This window comes from Clupea harengus, chromosome 11 (genome assembly GCF_900700415.2).
Source record: "Clupea harengus chromosome 11, Ch_v2.0.2, whole genome shotgun sequence".
In the NCBI taxonomy this organism is placed as follows: Eukaryota; Metazoa; Chordata; class Actinopteri; order Clupeiformes; family Clupeidae; genus Clupea; species Clupea harengus.
The window spans coordinates 28,721,274-28,744,501 of NC_045162.1; the positions used below are offsets into that span (position 1 = coordinate 28,721,274).

General features: G+C 40.3%; 1 protein-coding gene across 1 annotated transcript; it reads left to right on the plus strand.

Annotated features, from left to right (window-relative positions):
* The first annotated feature begins 5,082 nt into the window (after nt 1–5,082).
* abcb5 (ATP-binding cassette, sub-family B (MDR/TAP), member 5) lies at nt 5,083–16,976 on the plus strand. The gene is made up of 25 exons (XM_031576963.2): nt 5,083–5,218; nt 5,334–5,418; nt 6,943–7,134; nt 7,307–7,478; nt 7,674–7,798; nt 7,904–8,081; nt 8,538–8,651; nt 8,730–8,840; nt 9,241–9,366; nt 9,503–9,706; nt 9,836–10,006; nt 10,477–10,638; nt 10,872–11,123; nt 11,263–11,412; nt 11,524–11,628; nt 11,906–11,983; nt 12,145–12,228; nt 12,627–12,830; nt 12,926–13,026; nt 13,156–13,296; nt 13,412–13,572; nt 13,661–13,854; nt 14,147–14,353; nt 15,978–16,124; nt 16,506–16,976. Exons 1-25 carry the CDS (start codon nt 5,098–5,100, stop codon nt 16,701–16,703), a joined length of 3,783 nt encoding a protein of 1,260 aa, XP_031432823.1. The 5' UTR covers nt 5,083–5,097; the 3' UTR covers nt 16,704–16,976.
* The last annotated feature ends 6,252 nt before the right edge of the window (nt 16,977–23,228 follow it).

The following is a 23,228-nucleotide window of genomic DNA, read 5'->3' on the forward strand; positions in this document are numbered from 1 at the left end:
CGTGGCTATGCTGTTAACCCCATCTGCATTAGTTTGACTCTTTGATTACCTGACATACCTGGTTTGCTGACTTCTGATACGAGAAGCTGTACACATACGTTTAGTATTAGGATGTGCCACATACTTAGTCTTGCAAAAACAGAGACAGAGACTTTAGGTTTGACATTGAAAAAGAGAACATTGACATTGAAATGCTTTTGTTCAAATAACTGAAAATTCCTTTTTGCCCACAATATTTGCAATCTGATTATTTTGTCTCATTTTGATATTTTCTAAGTTTATTCAGATGTGCTTTTTCAATGACAATCTTTTCTTTGTTTCCTCTTGTCAGCTTTTTTTCAGTGATGTTTTTTTTTCAAAATGCTGACAGTCTTTTTTTTTTATGTCAACTTTCTGCCTCTGTTTCGGCATGGAAGAGTTTGAGTGGGTCTGTTGGCATACTTTTCACTCTCACATTGTCACATTTCTCAGTCGGGCCATATGTTAAAATAGTCTAACCAGTACCACCTGAAAGATTAAGATATCTCATCTCTCATGTTGTGCACTGGTGCCAACCAGCCCCAGCACGATGGCACAATGAAGAGACAAGTATAAATAACTTAATTAAAACCAGAACCAGAAAACATAAACAAGAGTTTTCATAATTGGCCTTTAAATTAATGACAATTTAAAGAAAATTATATTTAATAATTTAATAGTAGTTATGATCTTTCATTTCTCATTTAAAACACATGTTGCCAACCAACCCTATCCATGGATCCGACATGAGATCAACTCCCAGTCAATGTAAGGTGCTTCTGACACTTCTCCATCTCTACATTTAATCAATTTATGTTGTCACGAAGTTACTGACTAAACACGCGGCTGTCGTGACGCACCCTGTCGTGACGCACCCTGTCATGGAGGCGCACGTTGAGGCGCACCCCCGAGGGAACCATGACGACTTTAGTTCAAAGTATTTTTGAGGTTTACCGTCTAGTGTTGCTAAGCAAGTTTAATAGTTTTTGATTGCATCAGAGTCGGGGATGATCGTGTTGCAAAGTCTCAATTGCAACCTACACTGACAGACATACGGACATACTTTATTCATGTTAAATGTAGTTGCCCACCCCACAGTCCAACTATTACTATGGGGATGCAATATAATGTGGGATATATGGTGTGCAAGACACGAAACAAAAAGTGATCTGTAGATCAACCAGAACAGTTTTCAACACTTATTAACCTGGATCTTATTAAAATATTATTTTGTAGTAGTAGTAGTATTTGTCAACTATCAGTTTAAACACTCCATCGATATCAGGCTACTGGTTTTCTTTACTGTTTCTTAGCAACAGGTGATAGTTTCGAAAAATGGTAGAGGCGAGCTGCAACATTATTTCCTCAATAACATTATTGCACAAGTGTTGCATAAAAGCAGTGTCAAACCTGGAGTTGTGGTGACTGCAATGGTCTTCTTACTGAACATCTGCAGCAATGAATATGCAACTGCTATCACGTCAGAGTTCCTAATAGCGAGGGAAACCACACACCCAACCATAAGATGGCAATATAGAGCTTGGTGATCTATGGTGTAAACTAGCTCAATATAGAGCCTTCAGATATCTATGGTCTGAACTAGCTCAATATGAAGCTTTCAGATATCTATGGTCTGAACTAGCTCAATATGAAGCTTTCAGATATCTATAGTCTGAACTAGCTCAATATGAAGCTTTCAGATATCTATGGTCTAAACTAGCTCAATATGGAGCTTTCAGATATCTATGGTCTAAACTAGCTCAATATGGAGCTTTCAGATATCTATGGTCTGAACTAGCTCAATATGGAGCTTTCAGATATCTATGGTCTAAACTAGCTCAATATGGAGCTTTCAGATATCTATGGTCTGAACTAGCTCAATATGGAGCTTTCAGATATCTATGGTCTGAACTAGCTCAATATGGAGCTTTCAGATATCTATGGTCTGAACTAGCTCAATATGGAGCTTTCAGACTGTATTTGCTCAGTTTCAGACTTTTGGCCTTGTTCTGGCGTGGGGTGGCATCAGCTGAGAGGGGCATGCAACAATGAGTGACAGCATATCAAAGAAGGAGGAGCAACTTCCTCATCACGTGGTTTGCAGTCATGTGATTCTAATGACGCACAAAATCCAGATGTGGGGCGGCAGGAAGTGCAAAGCAGAATGGATGAGATGGAGTAAAGCCTGCATTGTGCTCGTTTAGACCACAGATATCACTACAGAAAGCTATAAACAGAGTTTAGACCACAGATATATCACTACAGAAAGCTATAAACAGAAAATCACAACATATGTTGGATGTGATCCTTATGTTTTTGAAGAGGAGCGATTTTCAGAATCAGAATCAGAATCAGAATCAGGTTTTATTGGCCAAGTAAGTTTGCACAAACAAGGAATTTGACTTGGTAAGGTGACTCTCAGTGTGCTTACACAAAATATACAACACAATACAATACAATACAATACAATACAAACAAACAAACAGTGCAACGGACTAAGGAGTTTAAGAAAGTATGTACAAGGCGGAATGGCTCCATTTTTCAACTGAATTGAAAGACTTGCCTGCTGACGAGGCAGCAGCAGAGATGAGCAACTAACTACCCTGCCCTCCAGACATCCTTTACTCAAGAAAGGTTTTGCTGAGAAGTCTAAAAGACCTACAGGAGCGGCAGTATTCTGAAAAATGTGAAAAGCATAAAGATCATAAAGGCTACAATTACAATTGCTAGGCTGCAATAACATGTACATGTGCATACATCTTATACAAAAGTTAAAGCAATGATATGTACATTTAAATAGACACAACTGCATTGAATGTTTGTTCCTAAATGAATCCACAGGACCATAAAAGAGAAGCCACTTACCCTGGTGAAACCCCAATGATAGTCATTGTGGAGCACCTTGGTACTGAGGTTGTGGTACATACAAGGATAGTAGGAGAGATATGAGCATCACTGCACCTGTGGATTATTGTTTTGTGTTAGGTCTACTAACATTATCCACTTACTATTTCATCCTTTGAGGATCGCGTGCTGAAAGGATGAGTGGGGATACACAGCTGAGGAATCTGCACACACCCGAGGGCTCTTCACCTCCTGTGAATTCGACCTCACAGAACTCAGTTGGTATGTTCTTGTTTATTTTCTCCTGCATGTCAAGGAAGTGTGGTTATGGTACACGTGCTTGAAAGAGTAGGCTACAGTGAATGTCATCAGTGGGGCCCCCAACCGTACATAAAATACTCACACTGTGTACCCTGGCAGTGGCAGTTTGATCAGTAGCATATTAAAGGCTAGTAGTGAACTTGAAGCAGAATTTGGTGGAAAAGAAATGTAATAGCGTGAAATTTGAAGATTGAAAAGATGTCAAAATGTTTAAAATACCAAAAATAAAAAGCAATATAGTTTAATTTAACTTTTTAAACGCAAAACAAACAAACCCAAGCAGGTGGTGGAGCAGTCACTGAGTTAGCATAGTGATGCCCAAGCTGGACTCAGCAGGTGTGGAGGTGGAACTCGAACAGGTGCAACACAACCATGTGGCAGGGAGCTGATTCTGATCTGTGCACCATCCTAAAAGAGACAGTGGGCATGTAACCAAACATTCACAATATAATTAAAGTTTTGCTGACCTGCCTGTCTCCACGGCTTCGGTTGATAGATTTTGCTGCTTGAGGCTTTTAAAGACCTACATAAGGAACAGTAGGACAGATATCGACTCTAATAACAGGATCGGTTCTAATGAGTATTCATAAAGACTTTGATACAGAGAGAGATATGATGGAGTTTGATGCAACGGGGAGCAGGAGAGTCAATCTTACATCGTAAGGTAGGCTAACCGTATAACACGAGGTATAACTGTTGGTGCACATAATGAGCTAGCAATTAAGAAACACATTTGCGTCAGTATCTGATCGACGTTTACTCTTTTTTTCAAAAACTATTTAAAATCAGTGGATGCTTGCCTTCCATCATTGGGTTCATTGCTAGCAAGTTATCTAGCTGCCATCTGAATAATCTAAAATTGGAAGAAAGCATGTTTATAAAAACGTGCGGCTGAGTTTAGGCTATTGACTCAAAACAACGACAACATGACAAGACATGTTTTGGCTGGAGCAGTCCTTTAAACTACCACAAAGTAGGCAAAGAATATGATTATGTTCCAGTCCACCGATTTTTTTTACAAACGCAGTGCAGTCTTTGTCACACTGTCCCACGCTCCAGGTGCACTCATCCACTTCTGTTAAGTGCGATTTCTCTACGTTTAGCCTACTGTAAATGAGATGCTGACACTGTTATGCGTGGCACAACTTTCTGAGTGAACAATAATCCATTCAGGTGTCCCTGGATGGCATACAGTTGTAATTGAGTTTCTTTAAACTATTTTGTGAAAAGGGTCCTCTATTAAATGCCTGCGTTTAATAACGCCGAGTCATTATTTTATCAATATCCACTTGAGTGTGTTAATGTCATAGAAAAAGGGTATAAAATATAAACAACCTGACGATGTTGTGTATCACCAGTGGTGCTTATGCTTTCAGATTCCTCTGGTAAAGGACATCTCAACCTGAGCTTTGAGCACGATGAGAAGACAGCTGATTTAGAGAAACCACCTGAAGTTGACATCACGCCAAAACCCAAAAGTGCCAGAGGATTCCTTGGGTATACCCATAGACTTGTCAGACTGAAACTGCAGATGCAACTGTTGAAGTATTATGTAAGATAACTAATAAATCACCATTATAATCAAACAGTTTATTTTAAAATGATTTGGTTAATTCCGTTTCAGTCAGAAGAAAAAGTCAGACAAGTCAAAGGAACCTGCAAAAGCTGTTGGATTCTTCCAACTGGTGAGAAAATAATGTTCTTATTTTCAAGATAACAGTGTAATGCTGTATAATATAATATAATATAATATAATATGATGTGATGTTTAGGAATTTGAAAACCTATTATATATAACAACCTATTATAACTTTGGACCACACAACATCATCACAGAGCAATGACAGACCAAAACGAGGCTTTGATGTTGTAATATTTTAGTTCCGCTACGCTACGTGTCTGGAGCGGGTGCTGATGCTCGTCGGTCTGCTGTGTGCTGCCCTGCATGGGATAGCTCTGCCTCTCATGTGTGTGGTGTTTGGACAAATGACTGATAGTTTTGTGCTCAGTGGACAGCAGCTCCTCAACGCAACTTGTAAGTAGAGGTGGTTACAAAAAGTTACAGATCCACATTTGTACCTTTTAGTTTGTATTTATTTGCTGATTTCTTTACATGGGGGAGCATTATGTACATTCTTTCTCTGTTCCAGACAACTTAACCGTTGATGCACTGAATTCATCAATTAACTCATCAGAGTGCGCTGTCATATCTGGAATAGAGGACGCAATGACAACGTATGTCTCTGTAATCGTATAAGCATGCACTGCAGTTAGCTTTACAGGATGCCCTCAACAGTACAAAGAGCTTGGAGATGTTAGAGGTTTCTCTATCTAAGTCTATTGTTGTCCCACTGTTTTTGAATGACCCAGTATAAGCAATCAGCTCTGAGGGTGAAAGTAAAATTGATAAATAAAGCAGTAAAAATTGATGTGAAATGAAAAAGAGATTGATAAATGATCAAGTGATTTGATTGATTTAAAGCCAATTTGATTAAACAGTCCTGATATGATGAAAACGTATTTCATCATTTTCATTCATCATTCACAACCCAAACTTGCAATTTATCACTTTAGTAAAGTGGCCTCAAGGTGGAAGTAACACAAAACAATTGACAAAGATGGAGGTGATCAAAATGGATTGTAAACTGAAAAATAGAGTGATACATTTTCAATCAATTTGATAAACTGTATTGAGATTTGAAACTGTGAAACTGAAAATCAATTCGACTGACATTTATCCTTTACACTACAGGAAGCAATTTTTGTTACTTTCAGTTGTCGTTTACAGCAAGTAATTTGTGTTACCTCCTCCTACTGACAAGTTTTTGGCTGTCAACTTGCAGGCCCACCTGCTTGTGAGAGCGTAGATGTAGAAGATTGAAGCAAAGAGACATTTGAATCAGATGTCTGAATTGTTGTTGGTAAAAGTCTAATAAGTTGGAATACATACAAATATAACAGAGCTTGTCTCTTGTTTTGGGCCAATTTGTTATGCTAGCATGATCATATGATCATGTTTGCTAGCCAGGTGATGTTAGATATGGAGGTCACTAATGTAGTCACTCCATGTTAGTTTCACTGATTTAACATTGTTGTCTTGATTTCATACACTGCAAGTCTTTCAGAGCATCTTGTGTTAGCCTCTAGTTCTGATAGACTGATCTGTTATCTGTAAATATAAGATAAAAAATGTCCACAAATTGGTTATGCAGACCAGAGGAAGCCACTGTTCCATTCATGTCTAGGGAAATATCTCAAGATTTCATCAAATATGATAACGTCCTGTCCCTCTGTGGTTAGTTACATACATGTAGAACACTTTGTCATGATCCCCAACCTTTCTGACTCATTGAGACAAATGCATTTTTACATTCAGGAGGGAAACAAATAAAAATGCATTTTCTTGCTGCAAAAATTGCAAAGCAATAATTGCAAAAAAAACATGGCTCTGTTTTCATCATATCACGACTGTTTAAATCAAATTGGCTTTAAATGAATCACATCACTTGATCATTCATTCATCACTCTATTCTTCATCTCTATTTTTCAATTCACCTGCATCTTCATCACCTCCATTTGGATCAATTCAGTTTTGTTTAACAAACATTGAAATGAAATGTTTCCATTCAAGGGAATTATGAAAGGCTTTATGCATGAGGGCAGATGTATTTGTATCTCATGTGATGCCTAAAAATGTATTTGTGTTGGCAGCCCTCATTCTGTTGTGATATTAATAAAGCGTACCTGGTTCAATTGCAGGCATGCATATTATTTCGTTGGAATTGGAGCTGCGGTGTTACTGCTGGGGACCTTCCAAGTTATGCTATTTTTGTTGACAGCAGCCAAACAGACCAAACGCATTCGTGAAAAATACTTTCATGCCATCCTCCACCAGTCAATGGCATGGTTTGATACCCATCAAATTGGAGAGTTGAACACCAGATTGACAGAGTAAGTCTAATTTTAAGAAAAATATGCAGCATTATCTTTCTCATGCACACCAACAGACCAAATAATAACACAAGATAAGCAACTTATTATTTAAGTTGATTTTAATGTACTTGGCCATGTGTTTCATTTCAGTGTCTTTTTTTTGCTTTCCCTTCTCTTCTGTTGTGAACAGTGACATTAACACCATCAATGACGGACTGGGAGACAAGATTTGTGTGTTTGTTCAGTTCTTCTGCACGTTTTTGTCTGGCTTCATTATTGGATTGATATTTGGTTGGAAGCTGACTTTAGTCATCTTGGCAGTTAGTCCTCTACTGGCGGGGTCTGCTGCGGTGTGGTCCAAAGTATGTCTGAGGATTTGGAATATGTCTTGTTTCTCACTCCACATGTCAATTTCAGAAAACATTAGAGCACTCGTACACGTACACGTATTTTGAAGTATTGCATTGGTGTATGTATTGCATGTGTGTTCAAGAGCTCAAATATATGGGTAGGTTATATTTCTGTGTGTGACTTTTCCCCCATGTGTCTTGTTTAAGATTCTTGCAAGTCTGACAAGTAAGGAACTGTCAGCTTATGCCAAGGCTGGAGCTGTGGCTGAGGAGATCCTGGTGGCCATCAGCACTGTTGTAGCATTCAATGGACAACAGAAAGCTGTAGAAAGGTACATTCCCATTAAATCTTTGTAATGGGTAGTGAAATTGTATTTCTCTGCAAATGCTCCATTCTAGTCCATGATTCGTATCCTGTGTTTGATCATCCACTGTAGATATGAGAGGAACTTAGAGGATGCCAAAAACTTTGGGGTGAAGAAGGCCATCAGCACCAATGTGTCCATGGGTCTGACCCAGTTCGTCATATTTGCGACCTACGCCTTGGCCTTCTGGTATGGAACCAAGCTCTCCATCGACGAGCCAGAGAACTACTCCATTGGACGAGTCATCACAGTAAGCTGAGCTACTGTTCTACTTGCACTGCTAATGTAACAAATACATCTTACAGGATGTTTTTTGCTGCCATTACCTAATTGCCTTTCTTTGCACTACCTTAACCTCACTTTAAAGAAAACGTATGCTGCTGTACGTGTATCTGTATGTTTTATATCTATATGTATATCTATATGTAGGAAATGTCTTGTCTTATCTGTTGTGCCTGTGCACTTTATATGTTTCACCGTGGGAGAGTGGAAAACGTCCTATCGATTCCTTTGTATGTCTTGACATGCAAAGTAATTGACAATAAAGCTACTTTGACTTTGACTTTGACTTTAGATACTTTTCATCTCATATCCATTTCCCTCATGTCTGTTTTCTGTCACCTACTACTGACACCAAGCCATGGTTTAACCCTATGAGTCCAAACACTCCTGAAGCATTCTATAACAGTAGCCATTTCAATCCCAGGTTTTCTTTTCTGTGATGATTGGAGCCTTCTCTCTGGGCCAAGGAGCTCCTAACCTTGAGAGTATTGCTAAGGCCCGTGGTGCAGCCTATGAGGTCTACAAGACTATTGATATGGTAATGTAACATTCCCTGAGTTTTTTGTTCTGAAAATATGAAATACATACTAAATTGAGATATGCTTCTCTGTTTTAGCCTCATCCCATAGATAGTAGTTCTATGGAAGGACACAAGCCAGAAGCTGTGAGAGGAGACATTGAGTTTAAGGACATCCATTTCAGCTACCCATCCAGAAAGGACATCAAAGTGAGCACTGCCTTCTGTCATTTATTCAAGTGTGTGTGTGTGTGTGTGTGTGTGTGTGTGTGTGTTGTCTCAAATAGATGATGTAATGACATTATATGTAAATGTTCAGAGGGTATCATGTATCTACTAAGATCACATTAAAACAGACATCTTTCTCCTGGTGTCTCTCAGTCACTCCATTTTGAGACTGCAGACATTGTTGTCATGTTTTATTTTTGAATGGCCCACCAGGTGATATATAATGTTACACAGTAGAAGGTACAAGACTAGTTTGGGGTTTAAGATTCGGGTTTGGGTGAAGTTGTGGTTCCACACATACACACACATACAGTACACATGTAGCAGGTGTATACAATAGGCAGATGTATAAGGCTCTAATGTTCATTTTGTTCTGTGGCAGATTCTACAGGGCCTGAGTCTGAAGATTCCTCATGGAAAGACCATTGCCCTGGTTGGAGCCAGTGGCTGTGGCAAAAGCACCACCATTCAGCTCCTGCAACGCTTCTATGATCCAGAAGCTGGACTGGTATTGTAAAGTTCCATCCAAGTTTGTATTGCCATTGGAATGTGGAATGCTTTTGTTATTGAACAGTGCTTTGATGGGTAGGCTGTTGTCTATTGCAAGTCCCTGTGCCAGCTGTGTAACTGCAATAATCTTTTAGGTGACACTCGACGGACATGACATCCGCTCACTCAACGTGAAGTGGCTGCGGGAGAACATGGGCATCGTCAGTCAGGAGCCGGTGCTGTTTGCCACAACTATTGCTGAAAACATCCGTTATGGCCGAGAGGAGGCTACTGATGAGGACATCGAGCGAGCTGCGAGGGAGGCCAACGCCTATGACTTCATCTCCAAGCTGCCAGATGTAAGAGAATGTAGCACACACACACACGAGAAAGTTTCCCAAATTACTTACAAAGTGGATTTCCCTTGTAGACAAGTAATTAAGTGTGGAGATTTGTGGATAAAATGAGGATTTTTGTTGCTAAAACAGAAACTGAATACCTTGGTTGGGGAAAGGGGAGCACAGCTGAGTGGTGGCCAAAAACAGAGAATTGCCATTGCCCGTGCACTGGTGAAAAACCCCAAGATCCTGCTGCTGGATGAGGCTACGTCAGCACTCGACACTCAGAGTGAGTCCATCGTGCAGGCAGCGCTGGACAGGGTAAGCTTGGGGGGAACCCTGGGGGACATGTCATGTACAGCTATGAAACTCAAAACTCAGCTCACTAACTCACAGCTCACTAACTCACAGCTCCCTAACTCACTTAATGTGTATTCCTTCCACCAAGGAGGTTATGTTTCCCTTGCTGTTTGTTTGTCTGTTTGTTTGTTTGTTTGTATGTCTGTTAGCAGGATTTTACAAAAACTACCACGCCGATTTTCACGAAACTTGGTGGAGGGTTGGTGCATGAGCCAAGAAAGAACCCCCATTTTACATTTTAAATCAGATTGGGCTCCCTTTCTGTAGCATCTGAGATAAGGCATAAGGCATTTCTCCCAAGTGCCCCTCTAGTTAAATATCGTTAGCACAGAATGTGAATATACTGTATATATATGATGCATGTGCGCCACATCCACCACACACTGTGCCATATGGTAACAGTTGGTACGCTCTGTACATTTCCCTGTCAGGCAAGAGCTGGCCGCACTACCATAATAATTGCTCACCGCCTGTCCACCATCCGCACAGCCGACATGATTGCTGGCTTCAGCAATGGAGCAATAGTGGAGCTCGGGGACCACAAGGAGCTGATGGCCAAGAAAGGAGTCTACTACTCCCTTGTTACGCAACAGGTACTCAATACCCAAACACAATTTATGCTAAACCGACTTTGCTGTGTGGCATAACAGGCATGTAAACGCGTGGATGACACAACATACTACTGTGCATCGAACACACCCAAAAATATGTTTATATAGAATGTCATGCATTATTCTAGATTTCTAAATCCATGTTAGCAATACCAGACAAATACATGTTTAAATGAATAATATGTTGTTTAAAAGAAAAGTACATTCACCCCTAGTCTTCTGGGAGGCCAGAGGAGGATCATGATGAAGACGAAGATGAAGATGGAAATGGGGATTCATCTGATGCAGAAACTCTGGAGTACTCCTCAGACACGGAGAAGAAGAATGACCCAGATATTCTGGATCAGGTAACCATTGACAACAGTGGACAACTCCCTGACAACTCCCTTAAGAGCCCCACTGGATTGCCAATGGAACAGACGGAAATCAAATCACAGAAGAGGAAGTCAAAGAAAACGGGGAAAAAGGTAAATTGAATGATGGCCACTTCAATGTCACATCAAGAAAAGGTATAAATAGATGTTTAAATCATTTGGTATATTCTATATCAATAGCATGGGAACTGAGTTGTCATGTCTGTTCCTGTTCAATTCCCAACTGTGGCAGGAGAAAGAGAAAGTGGCAGATATCCCGTTCAAAAGAATTCTGGCCCTAAACAAGCCTGAGTGGCCTTACCTTGTGGTCGGGCTTCTGGCCAGCTTTGTGGGGGGAGCGGTCTATCCCTGTGTAGCCATCCTCTTTGCCAAGATCATTGGTGTACGTTCCTTATGTTCCTTTGAGTTCACCTATGCAAAAATGAGATTATTCTATTTTAAACAACATTTTATTTTAAGTTTGATTATACAATTTTCAATTCATTTCATGCAGGTTTTTGCTGAAATTGATCCTGAGGTGAAACGAGAGAAAACTGTAATGTTCTCTCTTCTCTTCCTTCTGGTTGGTGGGGTTGCATTCGTCACTTATTTTTTTCAGGTATATATACTGTATATATATATATATATATATATGAAACAGTTTTGTCACATCTGGTTAATTTCACCATGGTAAATGTGGTAAACATCTGTGTGTATATGTGTGTGTGTGTGTGTGTGTGTGTGTGTGTGTGTGTGTGTGTGTGTGTGTGTGTGTGTGTGTGTGTGTGTGTGTGTTTGTGTGTTTGTGTGTGTGTGTGTGTGTGTGTGTGTGTGTGTGTTTGTGTGTTTGTGTGTGTGTGTTTGTGTGTGTGTGTGTGTGTGTGTGTGTGTTTTAGGGTTTCATGTTTGGTAAATCTGGTGAACTTCTGACCATGAGGCTTCGGAGTCAAACCTTCAGTGCGATGATGAGACAGGTTAGCGTAATGTTTGTGATTCAAAATACATACACAGTGCTGTACATAATGTCTCTTTATAAACCCTTCCAGACAAATGTCCTTCACCTGTACAGGCAAGAGATATTGTCATTAGAATGGCTCTGGGCTCTGATAAATGACGTTTTCGCCCCCCTTCACAGGAAATGGCTTGGTTTGATGACACAAACAATGCAGTGGGGGTTTTGACCACCAAGCTGGCTACGGATGCCTCTCTGGTGAAAGGGGTGAGCTGCATTTTCATTGGTCATCACGCCTTATTCTATGCCAGACTGATGGAGATAATTACCAAACACTGTTAATTACTTCAGAATATATGAATCAAGTGCTTGTATTAACAATTACCTTTTATGCTTTTCATAACAGTGACATGGCTTTTCTGTGTTTCTGTGTATATGTGTAACTTTGATTAACTGGCGCTACTTATTGTGTTCTCGACCCTGAGAAGATACTAGAAGCTCAGTCGAGAACTAGATGATTAAACATGTATGGCGTCAGCATTAGATAAATCTTAAGTATATAACCCTTGTGGTTTGTGAGTATCGGGGCTTCACTTTCATTTCACTTTTCATTCTATGCCAGACACACCCTGTGTTCCTCATATTCTCTTCCATCTCTCCACCAGGCTGCAGGTTCTAGATTAGGTTTGGCCACCAACACTGTGTGTTCTCTCGGTATCGCTATCATCGTGGCCTTCATCCACAGTTGGCAGCTGACTCTCCTCATTCTCGCCTGTGTGCCCTTCCTGACGGGGGCCAATTTCATCCAGATGAGAGCCATGGCAGGCCATACCTCCAAAGATCAGAAATCCCTAGAGATGGCAGGGAAGGTAAATGTGTTGTCCTCTTTGTACCACACATTGTGGATGGGGAAGAATGAATTATAATGAATAATATATAATATATAGCTTGTTTCCTTGGTCAGATCTCCACGGAGACGGTTGAAAACTTCAGGACTGTCGTTACACTAACGAGAGAGGACATGTTCTTCTCCAAATTCGCTAACAGCTTGGTTGAACCTTATCGGTAACAATTACAACAGCAAGTGAACTTACTGTTGTTCATGTATTCGATTCACAATTAATCACAATGGAATTAAACACTACTTTTTATATTCAGTAATAAACCCAATGTATGTGTGGCTCCATCCCTCAGCTCCAGCTTGGTAAAAGCTCCCATTTATGGGATCACATTTGCCATTGCTCAGGCAATACCCTACCTGGTCAATGCTGCAATCTTCCGTTTTGGAGCTTGGCTTATCTCTAACTGTTACACAGAATATGAAAATGTTTTTCTGTAAGTATGGTCCTGTGTTCTCTTAGCAAGCAACAGCATCTCATCAGTCAGTACACAAATGACATCATATGAAATGTATCAATAATGCTTTTATGCACCCAACTTTTGTTCTCAGTGTTTTTTCTGTGATTGTATTTGCTGCGATGAACATTGGGCAGTCGTCCTCCTTAGCCCCAGATTTTGCTAAAGCCAAAGCGGCTGCTCAACGAATCCTCAGTCTCCTGGAGAAGAAGCCAGAGATTGATATTTACTCCCAGGAGGGAGAGAAACCAGTGAGTGGTACAGAATATGTGAGGATTTCTCTACCTGTTGCTGAGAAGTTCTACTGACAGTTGTAAGTGCTCAATTCTGATTTTCCAGACAGACCTTTGTGGAGAGATTATGTTCCAAGGGGTTGGGTTTTGTTACCCAACACGGAAGAATGTGCAGGTCCTGCAGGGTCTGGATGTGAGTGTGAAGCCTGGTCAGACTCTGGCGTTGGTGGGGGGCAGCGGCTGTGGAAAGAGCACCACGGTGCAGCTGCTTGAACGCTTCTACGATCCGGCGGCGGGACAAGTGGTGAGCGTATTTTTATGGTTTGTGTCATTTGTGATTTGGCAAGATGATCATTTTCCATTTCCCATTACCGATATCAGTGCTTGAAGACTTTCAAAAACCCAACATTCTAGCCCACGTGTTAACCCTCTACAGGGCACATCAGATGTTTATACCGATTATATTGCGATGATGATAGATTAATAAAACATCATGTACTCACACCTATCCAGACTCAAATGCACAGACCTAGCAGCAGCCTTGTAAAACGCAAAGAAGCGTATGTGCATCATTCTATTATTATATCTTTGCTTAGTTTTTAGATGGGGCTGACACCAAGAGCCTGAATCTGGCCTGGCTGCGCTCTCAGCTGGGCCTGGTGTCCCAGGAGCCCATCCTGTTTGACTGCAGCATCGCTGAGAACATCCAGTATGGAGACAACAGCCGCACCGTCTCCCAGCAGGAGATTGAGGAGGCAGCCAAAAGTGCCAATATCCATGATTTCATCCTCGGTTTACCTGAGGTGGGGAGAAGAGTCTGTCATTAGTCTCATGATGTGTTTGTGTGTGTGTGTTATGTTACAAATGCCTAGCTCAGGGCGCGGTAACATGGTAGGGGAGGCCACACATGGATTGCAAATGACAGGAAAGTATTTATTAAAGAAGTAAAACTTAACAGCTGAGTTTTTCAAGGATACAAACTTCCAAGGCTTATTTGCGTGAGACTGACAAAGACTGATCAAACTTTTTGACGTGAGATTCATTTATTTGGATGCTAGCCTGAGACAGGACTGGTCGATGGTCTTGGGCATCTGGAAAAACTACTAAGGTTACAGCCTATGTCGAATTCTTTCATAAATAACATGGCATGGAGGTTTACGATGAAAACTAGTGAGTCGACAATTTTCCTAACATAGTCAAACATCAAGCAAGCGTAACACAAGACATAGCAAGACAGCTAACATGTTATTACAAATATGTAAAAGGCAAATTTCCTTTTAGCCAAACACTTGAGCAGATATCTCACTCCAATGACTGGTGGTGTCATTTCCAAACGAAACCTTTTTATTGTGCATTCCTATGAGGATAATCACGACTTGAAAGCACATCAGAGAACAAGAGGTTAAATCATTGTGCTTTTGTTAACCTAAATTAAATTACATGATTAACTAACGTTAAGTAGTTAATGCTCCAAGTACTGCATAGCATTAGCATAGCATAGCATTAGCATAGCATCACATTGAGGTCGTTTCTGATCTACTGGGGTCTTTGCTATTTCAGTCATTATTGTCCCGCCTACTGTGTACAATACATATCCATTTTGGCCAATGATTGTAATTATTAGATAGATTAGATGTAGGCAGGCTAATATTCCACTTCGGGCCATTAGGTGTTTGCTTGAGCCTTCAGGCCGTGATTGGAGTCTTCTCTTCTCTCTAAAAAGCCACAAATCTCTTTATTTGCTCTCCTTTTCCCTATTCGATACCAAGAAGAAACACATATATATGTTTGTTTTATGGTTTATCCAGTAATTTGTAGGCATAGTGACAGCTTCTATCTCCAAATCGCTCCCAGTCACTTGTACCACTTTGTTTTCACCCAAAAAGGGGCATGGCCGTGGAAAAGACCTCGTGTTGATGTCATGCTGCTCTGGTCTGTAGAACACCTATAGATGGCCTGGTAAATGGGATGCTGGCGAGTCTAACGCCACTCTGTCTGGCTTTTTGTTTGGGTTTGAGTCTGACTCGGACCGTAAAATGAACTGATCCCAAAAGCCATTGTGATGTTTTATGAGTGGCCAGCATAGAGTGCCAATGAAGTGGTGTACAAGGTAATAGCCGATCATCGACCTAGAGATGTGACCCTAGTGTTAAGTTAAGTTAAGTCAAGTCAACAAGTCAACTATTTGTATAAAAAACAACAGTTGTATGAAAGTGCTTGTAGGCATATAGTTGGAGGAACTATGACTATTGGTGGGCAGATGAGTATCCCCCCCCCCCCCCCCCCCCCCCCCCCCCCCTCCCCCCCATCTGCGGGCAACACAGGTCACACACAAAAGAGGAGGAGCCAGGCAGGGCCGTGATAGTGTTCAGTCTATGCCTGCAATTGAATTCACACAGCGGCAAGTAATGGTCTTTTTTTCTTCAGAAATACAACACACGTGTGGGAGACAAAGGCACGCAATTGTCTGGAGGTCAGAAGCAGAGGATTGCCATTGCTCGGGCCCTCGTCCGACAACCCAAAGTGTTGCTACTGGATGAGGCCACATCTGCCCTGGACACAGAGAGTGAGAGGGTACGTGTCTGTGTTTATCGTCTGGTGAACTACAAGAAACTAGATAAGATAGGTGCATCTCTATCTCAGATGTGTGGTCTGACAGGAAAATGGTCTAACTATAAAGACATTTTCAGCACCTTTAGCTAATGGCATTGTCAGACCTTACCCACTATTGGGTGAACTGTTCCTTGGACATCGGACTCGGACTGGGCTATTATGTATCAATACCTTTTCTTGTTGCATTTGTGAAAACAGGTTGCTCTAGCCAAATTTGAAACACTGTTAATTAAATGTAGATCTCGTAAATTATTTTAATAGAAATAGAAATGTGTTATGTACATTGTTTCCAGCTTGATGTTGTCCAACTGCAAATGCAAACATTCCTCTCTGTCCAAATAGATCGTTCAACAAGCACTTGATGACGCCCGACAGGGCCGCACCTGTATCGTCATCGCCCACCGCCTGTCCACCATCCAGAATGCGGACCTTATTGCTGTCATTCAGAACGGCAGGGTGTCTGAGAAAGGCACACATAGTGAGCTCATGGCCAAACAGGGGGCCTACTTTGCCCTGGTCAATGCACAGGTCTCAGTATGAACAGTGTGTGGAGAAGTATTTGAGGTTATATCTGTTTTTTTTTTTTACTATTTTATATGTTATTTGTTATAATGTGAGGGCAAATGTTAGATGACACGTATCACAGCAGTCACATAAAGGTGAGGGCTGTAATCTGATACAGGCACAGAAAACTGTTCACTAAAGTACTCCGTTCAGACTTGCAGGCAAGACTATAGAAACTTGCTACTGATTACTGGTTCAATGGTTTCATCTTAGGGGTTTTCTTTGTTTTGAAAATGTACAGCCAATATCTAGATTGATTTTGTAACAGCCTTTCTAAATGTATAAGTAATTTTTTAATGCCAAATATTAAAATGTAATATAATTAAAATGTATAGAAAAATTGAGATTAATTCTGAATTTGTATTCTGACTGATGATTAAACACATCACATCACTAAGCCTGGAGAGGAAGCATGCAGCCCTCACACGCTACCTACCGATTAAAGGACCATTCAAACACTACCGAAGAGTCACATAAAGACTACCGAAGAGTCCCATAAACACTACCAAAGAGTCCCATAAACACTACCGAAGAGTCCCATAAACACTACCGAAGAGTCACATAAAGACTACCGAAGAGTCACATAAAGACTACAGAAGAGTCACATAAACACTACCGAAGAGTCCCATAAACACTACCGAAGAGTCACATAAACACTACCGAAGAGTCCCATAAAGACTACCGTAGAGTCACATAAAGACTACCGAAGAGTCACATAAACACTACCGAAGAGTCACATAAAGACTACAGAAGAGTCACATAAACACTACCGAAGAGTCACATAAACACTACCGAAGAGTCACATAAACACTACCGAAGAGTCACATAAAGACTACAGAAGAGTCACATAAACACTCCCGAAGAGTCCCATAAACACTACCGAAGAGTCACATAAAGATAAGTATAGTATACTAATAGTAGTGGAGGAATAGAAGTACGAAGGGCTGCTATACTTTACTCAAGGCAGAGTCAATTCTGTCTGAGTTTAGCGGAAATCTAGAGGAAGGCTCCCAGAGCTAAAAAGTGGTAAATGGTCGGGTAGGGTAGGGCCTCATCAGATGGTTTATATATAAACTAACTATCTATCAATCTAAACTATATAACTATCTTATGATATATATATATATATATATATATAGAAGGAACTATGACTATTGACTATTCCTCTTACTGTATCCCCATCCCCACACGCTTGTGTGTATACTCATACAAACAAACACAACATGCTCAATCAACCCGTTACACTTGGAGAGTCACACTTACGCCATTGTTCCTCCACAGCAGAACTAGCATACGCTAACACAGTGGTCACCAACCTTTTTTGGCCAAAGATCACAACCTCTGCCTTGGTGACAGGCAAGATCTACCTATTGAGGCGTTGAGAAAAAAAGACTGTCCAGACTCCAGACTGTACTTACAACTTAACTTTTTATTTAGCCTAATTGTAATCGAATGAAATTAAACACTTTGGTCCAGCTTTCAAATTGGTGTGCCCAAGAACACACTAAATCACTTAATTTCAGTGCAACATAAAAAGGAAAATGTTTGTTAACCGCACACAATATGAACAAGAAAAAACACATTTGCAATGAGCAGGCTGGATATGAACTGCTTCATTTATCAATTGAAATTACAACACAACACTGACAATCTTTGTTTTCAGATCATTTGACAGTTGTTTTGAGGCCCCCATGTTGCCACTCTTCAGAGGAGAATCAAGGAGAAGCACATCTTGCAATTGGCTACCTTAGATAGTTTTTCTAATGATTGAATGCACCTTTCTATGGAATTGAAGGCTTAACAAGCTAATCAGACTAATTATGTGTTGCAATTATTCAGTATTGAGTAGTTACAGGTATTCAAATCATGAAAATGATTAGGGTGCCTAAATATTTGCACAGCCTATTTTATGACGACAGTACGAGTGCATATTAATATTTCGAAAACCAACGCGGTAATTGGAATGAAGTGGGAGTGGCCGATAACCAACATAAGCGCAAACGTACTCATCACCTTTAACATTAATATTTAGAAACACGTTGCAGTGTTAAACGAGTCGTAGAAGTTAAAATAGACAAATATCTGTCTGGAAAACCGTTCGTTTGGGTAAACTTATACATAATGTTAATCTATAAATAGACTTAGGATATCGTTTTTTTTTTTAACAAACTGGCCGATAACCAACATAACAACGACATCCAAGAGAGCTCGAGGATGTTATGCAAGCGAGTTGAGCCTAGTTGCGAGCTGTCAGACGAGCTGTCAGAATGTTGGAAATCTCTCTACATTGGTCAGACATTCTGCAACTTTACCCAATCCGACAGTACCCGACAATGACCAACAAACAACTGATGCCGCACGCTGACCCAACTGTTGGTGTTGGTTGGCGTTTGTTGGAGAATGTTGGCGTTTGTCAGGGCAAGCTGCTTTAGAAGGGGCATTTAGTGGGAATTGCTAAATTTGTGAGAAATCGTTGGTTCACATCAACACATCATGTTCACATCAACTCTACGGACATCCTCGGATTTAAATAGCTGGCGTTCATGAATCAGGGGGAGATCTTTTCTGACTTTGGTCTTCCGAGGTCCATAAGAAAAAATTTCAGAAGACACTTTTTTTTTCTGTATTTAAAAAAAAAAAAAAATTGGAGATCGACAGGGAAGGTCTTCGAGACCGACATCTGCGCTAACACATCTCAGTTCCTGCTTTATCTGTGACGGAGTCATCTTTGATGCACCGCTGCAATTCTGTCAGTCTCACCTCTGCAATGTGGCAATCATTGTAAAGTATATTAATGTGATTTAATATCTTACAATCGTGCTACAGCATGAATGTACTGGTGGTGTGTTGACCATTGTTCTCAAGAACCCACATCACAAGTGGCCCTGGAAATGCCACATTTACATTCTGGACATCCAACAACAAAGCCTGCTGAAATATGACACAATAGATATTAGAAATATTTGTTTCTAGGTACCATACTGGGAATATACATGTTTCTGGGTACATGTTCTGAAAAGTGTTATTCTTTAAGTAGTGCTCAAGTGATCTGAGCATTCAGCACAAGGTGTCAGAACTTACCAGATGTCCATGCATCTCGTGTTCTTCTTCGTCAGAGTTAGAGTCCAGGTAATCACTAGCCTGACGATATCATACTCATAATTCTAGTCAGAATATGAGTCTGATATCGCTCCATTGGGCTGTGATTATGGGGCGTGTTTCAACCGAACCAGGAGAAAAAATGCCTCTTCGCTCAATTGGTTACCTACAACCAATCAGAACAACGTAGTATGTGACCAGGGGCAGCTGATACATTACACTTTTACCGGATCCCGTAGGAAGGAAGGCAAAAACATCTTTTCGATTGACAAATGCCTTAATCGCGTTTCTCTGTTCCTCTTTCAAAATGAATGCACTGTCAATGTCTAAATAGACTCGAATCTATACATTTCAGCTTTCCAGCGGCAGCCATGTTTGTTGAAAACGAATTCAACTCGTGTGTTGGTGACGTGGTTGGTTACGTTACTGTTGATCATCTGTCCATCATCGTATAAAGCCCGCCTTAACAATTTGATTGGTACGGCCAATATCTGTCCGCAGATAATTTCTTCTCAATGGAGTAATGCCAGACCGAACTTCCCAACCAAAAAATTTGTGGGCGGGGCTAAGTTCGGTCTGGTATCCAGGCTAGGTAATCACACTAAAGGAGCATACAAATATTTTTAAATCAAGAAAATGAATAAAATATATTTTTTTAATCTGACAATGTTCAGTTACTCATAATAATGAACATCATTACATGGAAATATGCACTACAGGATACAGAATAGTGCATTTGGACCGGTCGGCATTGTGATGTCCGCTCCAGGATTTTGCTTTTTCCACTTGGTCCTGCGCAGTGGCGTTTCTACATTAGGGGCACATGGGGCACTGCCCTACCAGATCCAGATGGCGCTGTGGTGCAGAAAGCTCAATACATCTGTGCTTTGTGGCAAAATATATCTTATTTTATTTAATACGCAAAGTAGCGATTCAATTCTAAATGTGTGTGTGAATAAACTAGACTCACAAGCATTATAGTGCTGTTTTGGAATGCTGTCTGCTCTCCGCTGTCCCTCCCTTTCCAGGGAAGTACTTTAATCTATACCACCGCACTTTGTTGAACTCTTAATATATATATATATATTTTTAAGCTATTCGTACTGTTTTTAGATAGTTGTAATATTGTTGTGTTATATGTTGTTGTTGTGTTATATGTTGTCCCTCGTCGTACCAACAAGAGAAGCACTCCAAATTTCGTTGTATGCAAATACAATGACCATGAAGGCTTTTCTATTTCTATTTCTTTCTGGGGCAGCGCTGCAAACATAAGACTGTGCTATGGAAACACCAATGAGCGTGAGCGACACAGGCCAAAGTTTACATTGGGAGATGGGGCAGTTTCAGATGTGCCCCACGACATCTGCCTAAAGATATAATATAATAATCAGCTATAGCTCTCTTTTTGTGCAGATGACATGACGTCATACAAAATTGCCCCACCAGAAATTTCGGGCTAAAATTGCCACTGCACAAACCAACTAGCTAGCAAACATGGATTAATGGCTCAAATGTCCAGTTGCTGACGCTCATTTAATAATCATTTGTGTTAGATACTAAAGGTTAAATATGATGTTAATAGAACAAACGTAGGAGAATCATTAACACACATGAGTGTGGGGTGCATTTGGCATGGCAAAACAGCTCAAGGGGTACATAGGACAAAACATTTTGGCAACCACTGTCTTAGACAACCACTGTCTTAGTTAGTTTAGTCAGTTTTCAAACCTCGGGTTTCCAACTTTCCAAATGGCTCTAGAACTCATGACGACCCATTCGTCTTGACGTTTGGAAAAGATTTGAAGGTGGAGCAGGTTCCGTTTTCTCAACGTGATATCCAAAGTTGTGTGAACATATAGGCAAAAATAGCATAACACATATCATTTTGAGTTCAAATCATTTTTCAGTTTTTTACAATTATGTTTTTACAGTGTTAAACAAAGTTAAACTTAATGATACTTTAAGTAAGAGTGAAATAATTTGTTGGAGTAAATAGATTCAAAGCCAAAATATGCTGATGTTTTAACATATTTCTTAAAAGCATATATTTTTTAAAGTCTACTTTCAAAAAGAAAAATCAAGTAGTACTTTAAATAAATGTGCCTAATAAATGTTTTTAGAAAATATACTCAAATGTTGCTGCAAACATGCATCTGAATGCGTATATTTATATATATATTTATATACAGTATATATTTAAAACATATATTTATTATAAAAAATTCAAAGTACACTTTCAAAACTGAACTTCATATACATGTTGAATAAATATGTTTTTAGAAAATATACTAAAAATATGCTTTTACATATTTAAAAAAAAAACATAACAAAGCCTATTTTAATTACACAAGTAGTAAAAGTAAACATTTTAGTAGCCTGTTACCGAGCACTTATTTAAGAAGCACAAATGTATAGGCTTGTGTGTGTGTGTGTGTGTGTGTGTGTGTGTGTGTGTGTGTGTGTGTGTGTGTGTGTGTGTGTGTGTGTGTGTGTGTGTGTGTGTGTGTGTGTGTGTGTGTGTGTGTGTGTGTGTTGTAAACGTACCACATGCATTTCTAGTACATTTTTAAAACACTTAAGAGCACTTCTTCTCGACCTGGGATGCCCTAAAATAAGTCAATGTGAAGCTGCAATCTTAACATGTTTTAACCCAATTCTGTTTGTTTGGTAAATGTGTCTGTACGAGAGACGAACACATTGCACTATTCCTCTGCAATCTTTGTGTTTATCACTGCCCACTGCTGCACATTACCTTTAATAGGCTTGTGTGTGTGTGTGTGTGTGTGTGTGTGTGTGTGTGTGTGTGTGTGTGTGTGTGTGTGTGTGTGTGTGTGTGTGTGTGTGTGTGTGTGTGTTGAGCAATACATGTGGCAAAGGTATTTCTGAGTTTGTGCGCACATTTCCCTGTGGTAAAAGGTTTCTCTGGAATCTGCTGCCCTAGAAGAATCCATAAAATGGCCCCTCAGTCAGCATGTGTGTGTGTGTGTGTGTGTGTGTGTGTGTGTGTGTGTGTGTGTGTGTGTGTGTGTGTGTGTGTGTGTGTGTGTGTGTGTGTGTGTACGTGTGTGTGTGTGTACGTGTGTGTGTACGTGTGTGTGTACGTGTGTGTGTCTGTACGTGTGTGTGAATGTGTGTGTGTGTGTGTGTGTGTGTGTGTGTATGTGTATGTGTGATGAACTGAAAAATGTCAATCAATTCTTCAGTGCAATAGGCAATTAGCATGAAAAGTGCACATGCTATCAGTATATCTCCCCACCTAATTATGAAGATGCAGACACACACACACACACACACACACACGCACACACACACACACACACACACACACACACACACACACACACACACACACACACACACACACACACACACACACACACACACACACACACACACACACAC